At 54.3% G+C, this 15524-nt stretch overlaps 1 protein-coding gene across 1 annotated transcript; it reads left to right on the plus strand.

Annotated features, from left to right (window-relative positions):
* Nucleotides 1–3333: 3333 nt before the first annotated feature.
* NPTX2 (neuronal pentraxin 2) lies at nt 3334–14945 on the plus strand. Its single transcript, XM_006173864.3, has 5 exons — nt 3334–3942; nt 5527–5743; nt 10422–10666; nt 12392–12571; nt 13524–14945. Exons 1-5 carry the CDS (start codon nt 3517–3519, stop codon nt 13749–13751), a joined length of 1296 nt encoding a protein of 431 aa, XP_006173926.3. The 5' UTR covers nt 3334–3516; the 3' UTR covers nt 13752–14945.
* Nucleotides 14946–15524: the final 579 nt, after the last annotated feature.

Genomic DNA, 15524 nt, shown 5'->3' on the forward strand with positions numbered 1-15524 from the left:
ACTCTTGAGAGAGTCTTAGCATTTTAGGCACAAAAGAGTATTATTTAGGATTCTCTGGAGCCTCCAAATTCTGTTGTGTCTGCACTGAATCCTACATTTTAAAAAAGGAAAGAAAAAAAAGAAAGAAAGAAAGAAAAGAAAAACCACCAAGTAAACACTGTTAGTATCCCTCCCAATTGAAATTCAGCGCCGAGGACAGCTCCTGAGTCATGTTTGCAGGAAGTTGTCCTTGGATTCTGTTATTGAGCTCACACTCCCATTCTCAACTTCCCAAGTGGCACTGAGAAAGAGAGGAGGAAATGCAAAAAAGTAGAAGATGGGATCCTCTGACACCATGGTGGAAATTAGCATATTTCCCATAAGACCAAGATAAAAATGCATGTGAGAACAACAAGGGAACTAAACAGATGGGGCAATAAAATGGAGGCGGAATGAGCTCATCAGGATTCCCAGCACACCGTTTAAGTCCATAGTGGGCTCTCGGCTGACCTGGGAGCCAGGAGACATAGTGAATGAGTGGGTGGTTACTATGCTGCCGCATCAGTTACACTAGGAGATTAGGTGGAGCTGATTCACTGCTACAGAGCTACACAACTTCAAGTGAAGGAAACTCGGTGGGCCCTTTTCTCTGCCACACACATAACCCTCCTCATAGGTAGCATGAGTCGGAAATGCAGGATCTTTCAGGTAGACAAGGTTGCTGTGCTGTGAGTAAATCAAGGACGAACCTCCATGTTGTCAAGAACAGATTTCAGCCTGAGCTATGGCATCTCCTTGTGTGCAGGTTTACCTGCTACATCACAAGCACCCTGCCTTCCCATACTCACCCTTGGCTACAGGTGTTCACACCACAAATGGAAAGCACAGGCTCTGGAACATTCATCACACTGAACAGTGATTCTTCCTCAAACTACTAGCTCTTGGGCAAAGTCAGAAGGGCCTTTGGAGAGTCTAGTCTAAACCCTTTATCTTATACACAAGGAAACTGATGTCCAGAGAGGAGAAATGACTTGCCCCAAACCACTTAACTAGTGACAGAGTTGGTATGAGGACTTGTTCCTAAGTCAGCAGACTTTTCACTGCATCAGGAAGACAAAATAAAGTGCTGAATAGCATATACCCTATGAACTAAGCCCTCTAATTATACTGCCACCAAAGAAAATAACTTCTCAAATGCCTGGGTCATTCCATCTGGGTTTTGGCAGTTTCACTGATCACTTCTCATACGGGAAATCTTTTGAGAAATTTAAGAGTAAATATTTTGGGATTTATGTTTTGTTAGTTTTATGTCTTCTTGTACACTGTTCTCTTTATTCTGGAGGAAATTAAAATTCTGGAAATACACTTGATTTTATCTAATTATTAAAGGAACAAACCTTTATTTCAAGTAGTTGCAAATATGAATGTATTAGTCTATGCCAAGAAAGGATATATGGGAAAATATAGGCATACTACCCTAATTGTCACATTCAATTAAGATCCACCAAAGGCTATGCGTTTAAAAAAATCAAACCTATGAGTGAAAACTGAAAAGTCAAACCTTATCTGAACATGTCTGGATTTGGTGCATTGTGGAATAATCTAAAATGTAACATTTTGTGAAATGCTTTGCAACCTTGTTTACCTTCATTATTGTAATTTGCATATGTTAGAGCTCATTTAAACTTCTGGAGTTTTCAAGGAACTGAAGTAAGAAGGATGTAGGGGGAATAAGTCTATTCAAGTTTATACTTACGACATAAAATGAGTATCTCTGGGTGATCCAGAACAACAGAGACATTGGCCCACTAACCATCCACCCCAACCCCATATGGTTTTTACTAATGAATATTCTTACCTGAACCATCATTACTTCCATTGTCTTCTGCTTTGGGTGTTGTGTAGATCAGATTTCCTGCCTCTAATGTTTATCCACGAAGAGCTTTCTCATGTATAGAACTTTCCTTGTAATTTAGCAACATTATCCTTGAAAACCCCACAACTATTTACATAACAGAAGCTATTGTTTGAAGTGCAAAGCAGGTCAAAATTTGGTTTCTGGAGATTAATCACCGCAGTCTATTTTATATTATCATAATAATTTCATTTATTTTGATACAATTTGTTTTCAGGAATCAACCTCAGCTTCTGTGCAGAAGTGACAAATTCATTTGTTTCTGGTATAATGGATAATATGATTAATGACCTTGCCACAGGATTTCTTAAAAACATAGAAGAAAAAAAATAAAGACTTCTATTTATAATGTGCAGTAAACCAGGGCCGTCTGTAGCTTTGCATCAACATCTCTCTGAACTTGTTTGTAAACCACAGGCCAGATTCAGAAACAAATTCGCTCCTGCCTTTGGGGGTTTCTGTACATATCCGTTCCCTCCAAGAATCTGAGGACAGCGGTCTCTAGTTGGGAAACTGGACGTGGTGGCCACCCCATCTAACAAGGGTGGGGCACTGCTTCACTACGCGGCACCATCGCGATGACTGAGGTCGGATGAACCCCATCGAGCCCAGGCCTTGCTGAATAAGGCCACTGCCAGGTGAGCTGTCGCTGGGCCCCCACGGGAGAGCTCCGTGCAGGGCCTCGTGGCTCCGGCCCACTCCACGCCCCTGGCTGGAGGCAACCTGGCGCGAGAGTGTGTGGGTGTCCCCTCCTCGCCGTTGGCATCTGGAGCCTGTTTCTGGTCCCCGAGGACCTGAGAATTCTTTCCAAGAGGTGGACCTGCACCGGCTACGGAGGGCGTCCGGGGAGTGGGGGGTGCCGGCGTCCCGGAGGAGGCCGTCGTGGGTCTCCTTCCCGCCTTCAGGGTGAGGTGACTGCGGCCCTGACGAGGCGGCCCACGCCGTCCGCGGGTGGGTGGCGACGGCAGCCCTGGGTTCGAGTCCCCCTGAGGCGCCTCCTCACTTTCCTCACTTGTCCAATGGGGGCCGCCCCTGCCCTGGGGCCGCCGCGACCGCTGGGCCAGGCCTGGCGCCCCCGGGGACGCCGGGGCACTGGGGGCTTTTGGCTTCTCCACAGCCCGCGACGCTCGCGTCCCCAGGCGGGTCCGAGGGGCGCCTGGGCACGTTGGTTGGGGCTCCCGAAGGCATCCGAAGGCCTTTTTTACCTCAGCCCTCCCTTCCTGAGGGCCCCGGGGCCCCGCGCTCGCGCTCGCGCTCCCCGCTCCGGCCCACGCTCCCGCCCGTGGGTCCGCGGAGCTGAGAGGAGGCGCCCTGCCCCGCCCACTGCGTGACGCGCTCCAAGCCGGGCCAATCAGAGCTCGCGGCGCTGCGCCCCACGCGCCGGTGCCCCCGCCCCTCCAGCTTAAGAAAGGGCGCGCCGGTCGGGCTCTGCCAGAGCGCAGAGTCAGGCGGAAAGTGAGGGCTGCGCGACGGCTGTTGGCTCCACAGGCTACCGCGCTTACGCTGCCCTCGAGCGGCGCGCCTGGCCGCAGCCTTCCGCGCAGGCGCCCCCGCCGCGCGCCCCGACGGTACCTGCTTACCGGGTTGCAGGCGATTGCTGGAGTGAGCGCGGCGGCAGCGGGATGCTGGCTCTGCTGGCCGCCGGCCTGGCGCTCGCCGTGGCCGCTGGGGCCCAGGACGGCCCGGCTCCCGGCAACCGCTTCGTGTGTACGGCGTTGCCCCCAGAGGCGGCGCACGCCGGTTGTCCGCTGCCCGCGATGCCCATGCAGGGCGGCGCGCTGAGCCCCGAGGAGGAGCTACGGGCCGCGGTGCTGCAGCTGCGTGAGACCGTCGTGCAGCAGAAGGAGACGCTGGGCGCGCAGCGCGAGGCCATCCGCGAGCTCACTGCCAAACTGGCGCGCTGCGAGGGGCTGGCGGGGGGCAAGGCGCCGGGCAAGGTGGGCACGGGCAAGGACACCATGGGCGACCTGCCGCGGGACCCCGGCCACGTCGTGGAACAGCTCAGCCGCTCTCTGCAGACCCTCAAGGACCGCCTGGAGAGCCTCGAGGTAGCGGGGCGTGAGGGCCCAGGGGGGACGCCCCCGAGGCGTGTGACAGAGGAGGGGCACGTCGTCCTGCCCGCCAGGCTGTGCGGGACGCAGCTGCTGGGACCCTCTCGGACGCAGAGCAGCTGGGTTTGGGGTCAGGGGCGTTCTCTGTCCAGATCCGGAACTTACTTGCATAGCTCGCATCCCTCCTCTCCACTCCTTGCTGGAAGGAAAGGGTTAAATCCCCCAGCGCGCCAGGACTGCCCGCCCTGGAGCCATTCACTTCCCGAGGTCCTATCTGGAGAACCGGGACAGCCTCTTCTCTTTCCTCTCGTGTAGAGCTTGTGTCGGATGACCTGAGGCTGCCACTTGAAGTCGGCAGTCCTGGGCATCCGGTGTTTCCTTTTATAAATCGGGTTGAACTGGACCAGAGCAGGAGGAGGCCCTGGGGTCTCGACGGGAGGCTAAGGCGGGAGGGTCACCAGCCACACCGGGCGCGCCTTGAGGGAAACCTGGTTAACTTCAAAAATATTCTGTCGCAAAATTGCACAGATCTAAGGTGCCCTTCTCGATTGCTTTGGGGGAAGGGACCTTATTCCCTTCTGTCTTGGAAGGCTATGCAGTTTAGAACTTTGAGAGAGAGAGAAATCTTCATTTAATTTCTGTCTTTACTTTCCTCCCTGTTTAAGAAGTGTGGATGTTTCTGTTACACACGTTTACCAAAATACTTCGTAGCGAAAGTAGGTTTCAATTACAGGTGGTAATTAACTGCAAAATTATTTGAGAATTTCCTGTGGCATGATGGCTAAATACAGTATTTCCAGCATCTGTATATCCCTCCATTCATTATGGTTAATAACAGCTAACATTTCTGGAACACTAAATGTGCGACAGGCATATTGTCTAATTTTAACCCGTGCAACAATCCTGCTGAGGCAGATCGTATAATCTGCATTTTACAATTTGGAACCCTTAGAGGGGTAAATAGCTTGCCAAAGACTCATGGCTAGGCAGTGTTAGGCTGCCTCCAGAACCAACAAAATGGTAGAGGAGTAAAAGAAACAGAAAGCGAGGGTTTAGAAACAGCATTAAAAGCAAACATTCCTGGAATTCAGAGTAGTCCCCATGGTTTAGAGTTCTCATTTTCCAGTAACATCTCTGCAAGTGTAGTCAGGTACCTTTGTGCCATAGTGGAACTTGGGGGCTGCTTTCGTTGCTAGATGTAAGCTCATCAGCTTTGAGGACCGTTTGATTAACTTTTTTTTTTTTTAAATCCTAGCTGTGTCTTGGTCTTGAGAACGATAGATATTGGTTAAATTTTTGACTTTTTAGTAAGAGGAGAAAAACAGCTTTCTGAGAGGAGAAATGAGATTCCCAAGTTTCAAATTTCAAAGTAATTCTTATCTGACTTTGAAATCCTCTCCATACCAAAAAAAAAAAAAAAAGCATCAGCGCAATGCTCTCCTTCCTGCCATTGGCATGATTTAATACTCCCATATTGGAAGCGTCTCCCTGTGTGATAGGGCCATTAGAGCTACATTGCACAATTTCTCTTTAATGGGCCTTAATATTTCTCCCTCTTGTGTCCGCCCCCTCCCCCAAAAGCACCAGCTCCGAGTGAACGTGTCTACCGCGGCGCTGCCCGGGGACTTTCGGGAGGTGCTCCAGCGGCGGCTGGGGGAGCTGGAGAGGCAGCTGCTGCGCAAGGTGGCCGAGCTGGAGGATGAGAAGTCCCTGCTCCACAACGAGACCTCGGCTCACCGGCAGAAGACCGAGAGTGCCCTGAATGCGCTGCTGCAGAGGGTGACCGAGCTGGAGCGAGGTGAGTGCTGCGCTGGTGTGTCTGTTGCCCTCTGGCTGATGTCCATCTGGCCCCCCAACCCACTGTCTGTAAGGGGAGCCGGTCAGAGCAGCGGAGAGCAGGCAGGAAGGGACCAGCAGCACAACTGTCTTGCCCATTGACAGAGGCCACTTGGGCCCCCAAGGAGTGGTCACCCCCAGACCCCTTCCTGCTGACCCTGGGCAGCGGTTCTTCTCTCGAGTTTGCTGGGCTCCAAGGCTGCTCTTCTGTCACCTTGGAACCCACAGCCCCAGCTGCAGAAAACCACCTGCTCCGTACCACCCGAGCAGCAGTCCCCCTCTGCCTTCTGCCTCTCGCTTCTCTGACGACGTGTTGCTTTTTCAACCTGAGTCATCTCATGGTGCACAGAGTTAGGGTTTCTCCCCCACAGATGAGCTGACTTGGCCTTGTTGGCGCTTGTCAGGGACTTGGGAGAGATGGAGGGGCTGATGCTGCTGGGAGTGGCCTGGTTTTCGTCACCTGTAGTCAGACCTCGATGTTAGCAGTGATTGTAGCACTAGGTAGAGATGGTTCGTGGCTGTTTGAGCAAACAGTAAGGTGACTGACAATAACCGTCTCGGGGATTAATCCCGCCCCCAGCCCCACTCACATTGTCCGTGGAAAAGCAGCCCACTCAGGACCAGCTTGGACAAACAACCTAATCCCTGACCTCCAGCCACGTGGGCATTTCAGTCCCTTCCTAATGAGACCTTGCAGCAGATCCTGGGTATCTTTCTCCTCTCTGCTCACGCTCTGGTGGGTGAGTTTCTCGCACAGGAGACAGAAAGGGGAGGGATCAAGGGCCCTAGATCATTCAGGGTGCTCTGGGTGTGAAGTTTTAGGTCTGCTGGTAGAAGGTGTCGGATTCTAAGCTTTGTAGATGCACTAACCTGACAAAGGCATTTTCTCATTATTCGGGTTTATGGACAGGCAGGTGAGTGTCCAGTAGCAGAATGTCCAGGTACTCTTTCAGCGACATGGGCTCAGCAGGGCCAGATGGGCTCGCCCAGGGGCATGGTGTTTCCCTTTCATTTTCTTTAGTCGCTTTCACTGCAGCGTCCCAGGAGGCACAGGTCTCCGGCATCCCTTTCCTGTTCTCTTCCTCCGAAAAGTCTCTTCTTCCTTCCTTCCTTCCCCTTATTATTACATTTGGATTCTTGAGTTAAAAAAAAAAAAGTCCTCTGCCTCAGCACTGCTGCTGGGCGACCTCAGGACGTTCAGCAGGTCTCAAGAGCCTCCCGCAAAGGCAGAGCGCGGCAGCGCAGGCCTGTGGCACAGGGCCGGACCGGAGGGAGGCGGCGTCAGGGCTGGGAGGGTGGCTTGCCTTCCCCAGCCCAGCCTCACCCCCATGGGGCCTGGGACCCGCAGGCCGAGGGAGGCAGGGACACCACAGTCATTCTGTGACTTGAAGGGGGTGGCTGTCAAATGAGGGGAGGGCTTTACCAGAGACCTTGGTGGCTGTGTACCTCGCTTGGTGCAGTGGCCGAGTACCTGCAAGGAGGTGGGTTAGTAGAAGTGGGTTAACAGAAGCTCACTGAGTTACAGCGTGGAGACAGGACCCGTTTCCTAGACGAGAAGAGTGTTCCGAGGTTCTCAGCCAGATGTGTCAGTTGGGGAAGAGGGACCCGAGGTGGGCCACCGGCTGGTGAGCAGCAGCAGTCACGTAATCCCACCCTCCCCATCTTGGTATGTGACTCTAGGCTGACTGTGAGTTTCACTTGGCTTCCTCTGAGGTCCTTCATCATGGCTTTGGCCACACATGAGCCGCCACTTTGTGACTCTCCTCCCCATCCTTAGCCTGTCTGTTCACAGCCAGGAAGCAACAGTCAGGCCTCGCCCAGCCGGCCTGATTCCTGCACACATGCTCGTACGTGCTATGGGAAGACCTCAGGGCTCATCTGGCACAGACGGGAGGTCTGCGTCCCATCTAGAGCTGGACTCCGCAAGGGCATGGCCCCTGGCTGGCTGTTCTCACAGAGCCCCCAGGGCCTGGCACTGAGCAGCAGCTCAGCTTTTGCTGACCCCTGCCTTTTGACCCCACCACAAGAACTCTAGCATCTGTGTGCTCCACCCAGTCCTGGGATGAGCCTTCGCGGAAAGCGATCATTTGCTGACGGTTTTGTCTTCTGGGCAGTTATGAGTTTATATCTGTCCCATGTGACAAGTGTGAAGGGCTGTGTCAGCTCCAGCCCCAAATATACCAGGAGTGGAAAACACACCCTGTTCCTTAGAAGCATCTTGCTAAGCCCAGAGAAGACGGACCTCGACCACATGCAAAGTGGGGGGCTTTGGGAGACTCTGGCCTTCAGTCCATCATCTCCCTGCCCACTAAGGGCCTGTTCTGGGCCAGACATGGGGCTGTGAGCTCCACACTCAGTATCTTCTGTAACCCCTGCAATAACCCAGTGAGATAGGATTTTGTCATAGCTGGGGACTGAGTCAGAGAGCTGAGTGATACCCGCATTCCTGTGGCCAACAGATTGCAGAGCTGGGGTTGAGGTTAGAGGTGACTCCCAAGGACCAGAGTCCTGGAGGCTGCACCCTGGAGCGGCAAGTGAGCTCCAGCTGCGCTGGAAGAGAGGCTCCTCCCAGCTCAGTGGTGAGCATCCAGTCCTGCACATGAATGCTCTGGTGGCCAGGTCCCCAGGGTGCTCTTTTTCTTTATTTTGAGACTTGCTCATCTGTGGGGGCCCCAGACTCTGGGCTGGCAAAGCAGGCAGAGCCCAGCTCAGGGCTGAAGTAAACATTAGAACCTGTCTCTCTTTGGCCCCAGGCTGCCCCCCTCCTTAGCTTGTCTGCCACCTGCAGTCTCTGATTTATTGGCCAGGCCTTTTAATTCCTTAATTGGTTTTAACTAAGTTTCCTCTGAACCTCCAAGCTGTTTTATATAAATAGAGGGCACCTGCTTTCAGGGTAGAGGCTTCGCCTTTGCCCCTTGGCTCCCCCAGCTCTGATGAAACCTATCTGTTGTCATCAAGGTAATGACATTCCCAGCACTGAGCCTTATTAAATCAGTAAGCCTGCCCACCTGCAGGGAGAGAGGCCATCTCTCACTATTAGATAATCATGTCTTGTGAAAACATGGGCATTTGCAGATTAAATACTAGCAGCTGCATGTCGTGGAAAGAGGGACTTCAGTTCCCAGCTCTGTCATTTGCTGGCTGTGTGACCTGGGCTAAGTCACCTCACTTCTCTGAGCCTCAGTGCCTCCACTGTGCAACATGCAAAACTGGGGGCTTGGGGCTTCCTGGTTCTCTCTCAGCTCTGCTTCAGCCTCCTGTGGGGCCCATCTCAGCCTCCGCTCCTGGCCTGGCGCTGCCCTCAGCCGGTGCTCCACAGCCTTAGTGGGTCAGGATGGACTGGGCAAGACTGCGCAGTCAGCAGATAGGAGCAGATACTACACGTGAAGCCCGGTGTCTAGTATTTTGCTGCTGCATGTTCCAGGGACGTTGGAAAGCTGATGCAGAGCCCTGCTGCCTTCTTTGCAGAAGGTCCTTAGGTAGGTGTGAACCATGGCTCCGAAGAGCTGCTCTCACATATTACGTACTGTGGCAGAAAGTGAGTTTGGGGGATGGTGATGGAGAAAGGTCTATGCATTCTGGCTTCTGTTCTCCGGAAAGGGCAAGGAAGGGACCAATTTAGTCTACTAGTGACAAAGGCAATTTGGCTTCGGGCCGGGAGAGCCTGCCTGTGTTTGACGACGAGGGGGACCATCTGGCCTCTCCTGTGTGCTTAGTAAATTCTTGTTGAATGAGGGAAGTGTGCTGAGGCTCCTTCTCTGACAGCATCTGGTCCCTAAATAAGAGGGACACTTTTGCTGGGACAGCTCATGGAGTCAGCGGTCCCCTGCAAACTTTGGGATCAGCGATAAGCAGACAGAGGCTTGCCTTCTGTGTGTTTATTTTTGTTGTTGTTAATTTCAAGCTTAAATCAAAATTGTATTCAAAGTGACTGAGACCCATTTAAGAGCACCAGTTGTTTTCAAAAGGCTTTAGAAGCACCATTTACACGGGGACAGCCCAGGGCTTCTCACCAGCCCCGGCAGGCCCCGAAGGGTCAAGGCTCCAGCCAGGTGAGTTCACCTCAGCGGGGAGGGTTGCTTCTGCCCCACACTGTTCCAAACCGCAGGAGACGGTTGAAGGCAAATCGTGAACAAAGCTGTTCATGTCCAGGATTTAGTCCAAAAGCGCTTCTGAGTTAAGTTGTAGTGCCAGGTCACGGACACCTGACCCCTTCACCTCGGCAGTGGTGATTCTTCAGGGCTGGAAGTACATGGACTCAGTCTATAGAGGGCCTAGGTCCCTGTGAGACTTCCTGCCTCCGAGCCCAAGTCTGGTGGGCCCCTGGCCAAGCTGAGCTGAAGAGGCCGAGATTTCAAGGAAACAGCTGAGTCAACAGGACTTGGCCGAAGAAGGGTTTTCTGGCTTGATTTAACCAGAAAATTAAATCCAGCTTGCCCCTACCCGCTTCCTCAAGCTTCCAAGAGCAAGGATGTGCCTGTTTCCCACTGGAGTTTCAGCACCTTGAACAGTGTCCGGGCAGGTATCCTGTGCCCCGCTGCTTGGGTGAGGGTCCAGGAGGGCTGCCACTCTGGGCTGTGCTGGTTGCTGGGGGGAAGAGGTGGGCTCACATGCTGTCGGCCCCTCTTTCCCTCCGGCAGGCAACAGTGCGTTCAAGTCGCCTGATGCGTTCAAAGTGTCCCTCCCCCTCCGCACGAACTACCTGTACGGCAAGATCAAGAAGACGCTGCCCGAGCTGTATGCCTTCACCATCTGCCTGTGGCTGCGGTCCAGCGCCTCGCCGGGCATCGGCACCCCCTTCTCTTACGCGGTGCCCGGGCAGGCCAACGAGATTGTGCTGATAGAATGGGGCAACAACCCCATCGAGCTGCTCATCAATGACAAGGTGAGGCTGCCTCCCACCTCCCACCTCCCGCCTCCCACATCCCGGTGGCGGCCAAGGTTGGATGTTGCAGGGGGTCCCATGTCTGGTCGCGGGGCTGTCCTCCTCGTAATGGGGATGGTTTTGCCCTGATTCAGTTCCACTGGGGGCAGGTGATTGGTAAGGAACAGGGAACAGGCAGCTTGTGGAGATCCAAGCTGTGAGTCCAGCCAAGAAGCAGCAGAGGGTCCAGGCACAGAGGCCACGGAAGAAACAGAATGAGCTGGGGTCTCTGTGTGCCAGTCTGAACTGTCACGGGCCCTTAGGCTGGTCAGGGAGGGGTGTTCCCCAGGGCTGCACCAGTGAGGGGAGAGTATGTGTGTGCGTGTGTCTCTGTGAGTGTGTGATATTTCTCATGAGCATCTCTTTTTTTGGAGGAGGGATTATTGAAATATATTTACATACAGTAAAATTTACACTTTTTAGTGTACAGTTCAGCCAGATTTGACAAACATACAGTTATGTAACCATCACAACTAAAATACAAAACAGTTCTATCGTCCCCCCAAATTTCTTATTCCCCTTTGTGGTCACCTCCTGCCCCTGCCCCATCCCACAGCAACCATTAATCTGTTCCCTGTTCCCCCAGTCCTGCCTTTCCCAGACCAAATGTCCCTTTTTAACAGACTGGCTTGTTTAGATGTTCTGGGACGTGGTCTCCTCAAGAGATTGGCTCTGGCATCTGTGGGACCCTCCAGCAGCCTCACTTAAACTTAAGTCAGGCTCCATGTTACCCAGAATGCATCCTCACATCCTCGTTGCTGGAGCTGAGTGTTGAGTGGCTGCACCAACCCCCTGGCTGCCGGAACCCCAGGCGTGTGCACCAGGCACTGGCCCCCCACTCAGTCTGTCTTTACTGAACCGCCCTTGGTAGAGTTTATTTAAGTGGGAAGCGCTGTGGAGTCCACCTGCTGGGCTTCTTCCAGGAGTGACCACGTCCCTGAGCTGGGGATTAATTGTTCTAACTAACGCCCTTGAACGGCAGGGCCGAGAGCCTTGTTTTCCTCTCGGTTTAGATGTCATGTAAACAGCCAATTCCTGGGAGGAAGCTCCGGGTTGCTAGGACACCAGCGGTAGCAACACGATGCTCGGAGTCAAGCTGCTCTGTAGAGATGGTGCGGGTCGGAAAGGCCCTCCCTCTCATTCTGTGTGCATCCCACCCAACATTCGCACATGGTCATAGATGCTCTGCTTGGGAGGACACGCACATGTGCAGATCCCCGGGTGCCACGATGGCAGTTGGGACCTTGCCTGCAGAGTGCAGATGCCTCTCCTGACTGTTTCCCAAAGAAGTTGGCCCAGTAGAGCCCTGACTTCCCTTTGGGTTCTCCAGCGAGGGGTGTTCAGGGGTGTTGGGGGCAAGGGCTGTTCTGCCTGGTCTGCACAGTATCCTGGACCCTCAGCCAAGTCAGGGTCCGAGGGTGTCCAGTTGAAAGCAGGGCCACCCTGGGGCCAGAGGCTTGTACCCAGGCTGCCCCTGTTCCTCTTCAGAGTCTGTGACACACATGATGTCTCCAGCCCAAGGGTCTCTCGAGCTGGGCAGGGTGGGCATGTAACCCACAGAGCAGAGAAGGGGATCAGGAGGGAACCCCCATGATGGGAGCAGCAGTGGGCCCAGGGCCTCCGGTCCCCGCAGGTCAGACTCCTGGGAACCCCAAGGGGACCCTCATCTGCCCGTTGCTCCCACAGGTCGCACAGCTGCCCCTGTTCATCAGTGACGGCAAGTGGCACCACATCTGTGTCACCTGGACGACACGGGACGGCATGTGGGAGGCCTTCCAGGATGGGGAGAAGCTCGGCACCGGGGAGAACCTGGCTCCATGGCACCCCATCAAGCCAGGGGGTGTGCTGATCCTCGGGCAGGAGCAGGTGGGTGCAGACGGGGCACGAGATGGGCACCTTCCCAGGGATGCTGGGGGGAATGGCTGCCCGGCGGTAGCACAGGGCCGGAGCCTGCCCAGCTGTCTGCCTGCCGGACCCTGCTGCTCCGCCCGTGCTGCCCTGTGGCCTGAGGGGCTGAGGGCAGGGTGTGGGCATGTCCTGCTCTTCCTGGCAGGGACCAGGCCGGTGTGGTGGGTTCAGACAGATCCCAGAACAGAGTCCATCCAACACAAGTGAGCAGGAGTGTCCCTGGAGTCACAACCCTGGGCCATCTCTCCGGCTGTTTGGCCTCTGCCAGTATTGACTCAGGATGCCGGCCGCTGGCTGGCATTGGCATCTTCCAGCAGCTGTCGGCTCTGGGTCAAGACCCTGATTCCCCAGCGAGGGCTCTTGGAGAGCAACGCCTGTCAGGGAGATGGGAAACAAGACCTCAGAGGCTGCCCTCAGAGAACTGGCCTTCAAGGGGGAGGAAGTCTAAGTCGGCTGTCTGCCTTCAGGCAGATAAGAGTCCTCATTTCAATCTGTGTTTGAGATTTACTGCTGGAAGGCGAGGGAGTAGACGCCAGGTCCTCTGGGGTCCTGGAGTCTGGGCCCTCAGCCCCCTCCCCCGTCACTTCCCTGGTACTTCTCCCCGGGAGGGGCTGGGAGCTGAGAGACCTGGTCTCATCCTAGCTCTGGGGCTTTGGGCAAGTATCTCCCTGCTCAGTTTCCCGTGCGTAAAGTGGGGTGTTTTGAGTCAAGCCATCTCCCAGGACTGGCGTGCTTTGGAACTGCCAGGAATCCGTGGTCAGCACATGTGGTCCGAGTCAGGAAAATGCCCCAGGCCCCATCTCCTGCCCAAGCTGGCATCCTTCCCCTGGAAGCCCGTCACGCGCTGGGAGAGGTAGCAGCCACGTTTGCTTTCGAGCCTGTCCCGATGCAGTCTGTTCCCCTTTCCCAGGACACGGTTGGGGGCAGGTTTGATGCCACACAGGCCTTTGTCGGGGAGCTCAGCCAGTTCAACATCTGGGACCGCGTCCTCCGCGTACAAGAAATCATCAACATCGCCAACTGCTCCACAAACATGCCGGGCAACGTCATCCCCTGGGTGGACAACAACGTCGATGTGTTTGGAGGGGCTTCGAAGTGGCCAGTGGAGACCTGCGAGGAGCGTCTCCTTGACTTGTAGCTGCCTTCTCCTCTCTCTGGGGTCAGGGGGTGGGGATCGGGCCATTCCCCTTGCTCCCCCAGTAGAACTGTGTATAAAGCTCCTGCCACAGTGGGCTGGGGCCCCCAAAGCCCATTCCCAGGACATCTCTAAGACTGAGGTTCTGTGGCAGCTTCGGTCACCAGCTTATTGGTTCCTAACCAAGATTTTTTGGTTTGGGGGGAGAAGAAGCGCTGAACTGCAGGTGGGCAGATTTCTGACCAGCTATGGGGGACTGTTGTTCTTGAGGCCCAGTTCAGATACCCTGTAAATGCTAGTGCACCCCAGCCCTGCCTGCCGTCTCTGATCCTTGGTGTCTCGTGTGCGCTGTCTGTCCCCTTCAAAGGCTGTGCATTCATCCTGCTGGAGTGGCCGTGTCCCTTGTTTATTGAGTGCACCCTGCTGTGAACTGAGCACGCAGCAACCCGCCCCCTACCCAGGACGGCCTTTCTCTTGGTGTTCTCTACGTTGTGAGTCTTTCTGTCCAAGGACCTCTTGAGTTTAAGGAGGAAGACAGGCTGCCAGACAATACCCTGCCTTCTCCAAGGTGAAGGGGTGTCTGTGGCTCCAGAGAGGGGGCTGGGAACAGGAACTGGGAACGGAGAAGGGCCACGGTGGCTGCCCCTCCCTCTCTGTCACCTCTCCCTCTGACCGATGCTTCGGTGGAATCGTGGCTGGGTATGGCTTTGAAAGGTGTCTTTTCTCCACTGGTGCCAAACGTTCAGTGGCAGCTTTTACAAGCATTCGGTGTCGTTTGGGAAATTGATTTTTCTCCCGCAACAGAAGAGCAGCCAATAGCAGCCTCCCAGCTTTGATGTCTTGTCCCCCTGTCCCCCGTGAGGAACGTGCTAGTTTTAATTCATGTTGATTCCTGTAAGCATTTGACCGTCCCAAGTATTTCCCCCAGAACTTTTACGGGAAACGGGTGTCATTCTGCTTAGTGACTCCAGGCTGCTTCATTTATTGGACAGAGGAAGTAATTTATTTTGAAGATAAAGTGATTAAGTGGGGAAATTTATAAAGCTAAATATTATATATTTTATTTTTCTTACGTGTTTGAAGTGCAAACCTGTGGAAATTCCATTTGTGGGACCAAGATGACATGCCCATCCTAACACTGTGTGCTACCAGAACTCTTCTGATGGTGGAATTTTGATTAAAGTGCACTGGAAGATGCCTTGGTGTCTGCTTTCTCCTTGTCGGGGGCTGAGGGCAGGAAAGGCTGGGGCTTTGCAGCCTCCAGCAGGAGGACGGCCTCTCTGGTTAGTCTGGGCCTGGCCTCGGTGGGCAGCCCCAGGGGAGCTGAGGATGCCTGGAGGAGGGTGTGTGCTGGACTGGGCTCTCCCCTTCTCAGCTCCAGGCTGAGTCTGAGGATGCCCCCCCCCCACGCCTTTCTGTCCCCAGCCTGTCCCTGTCATCTCAACTGGGAATCCAGCTAGCTAGGTGGCCCTCAGCTTGCTGCCCCAGACATGACACCTGTTTGGCATCTACTCTGTGTATGCGCCACTGTACATCTCATCTAACCCTCTTCACAACCCCCTGAAAGAGTTCGTCCCAATTTACACGTGAACACGTGGAACAATTAATAAGTGGCTTTTGGATCATAGAGCTGACAAAGGGCAGAGCTGGGATCCAAGCCAGCCTCTGTCTCTAAAGACCCTTCCACCCACCCCTGCCTTCTGGCCTCTGGCTCTGGGGGTGCCTAGTGCCAATGTGTCTTCCCAGGCCACCTCCGTGTGTCCACCTGGCCCTGGT

This window comes from Camelus ferus, chromosome 18 (genome assembly GCF_009834535.1).
Source record: "Camelus ferus isolate YT-003-E chromosome 18, BCGSAC_Cfer_1.0, whole genome shotgun sequence".
NCBI lineage: Eukaryota > Metazoa > Chordata > Mammalia > Artiodactyla > Camelidae > Camelus > Camelus ferus.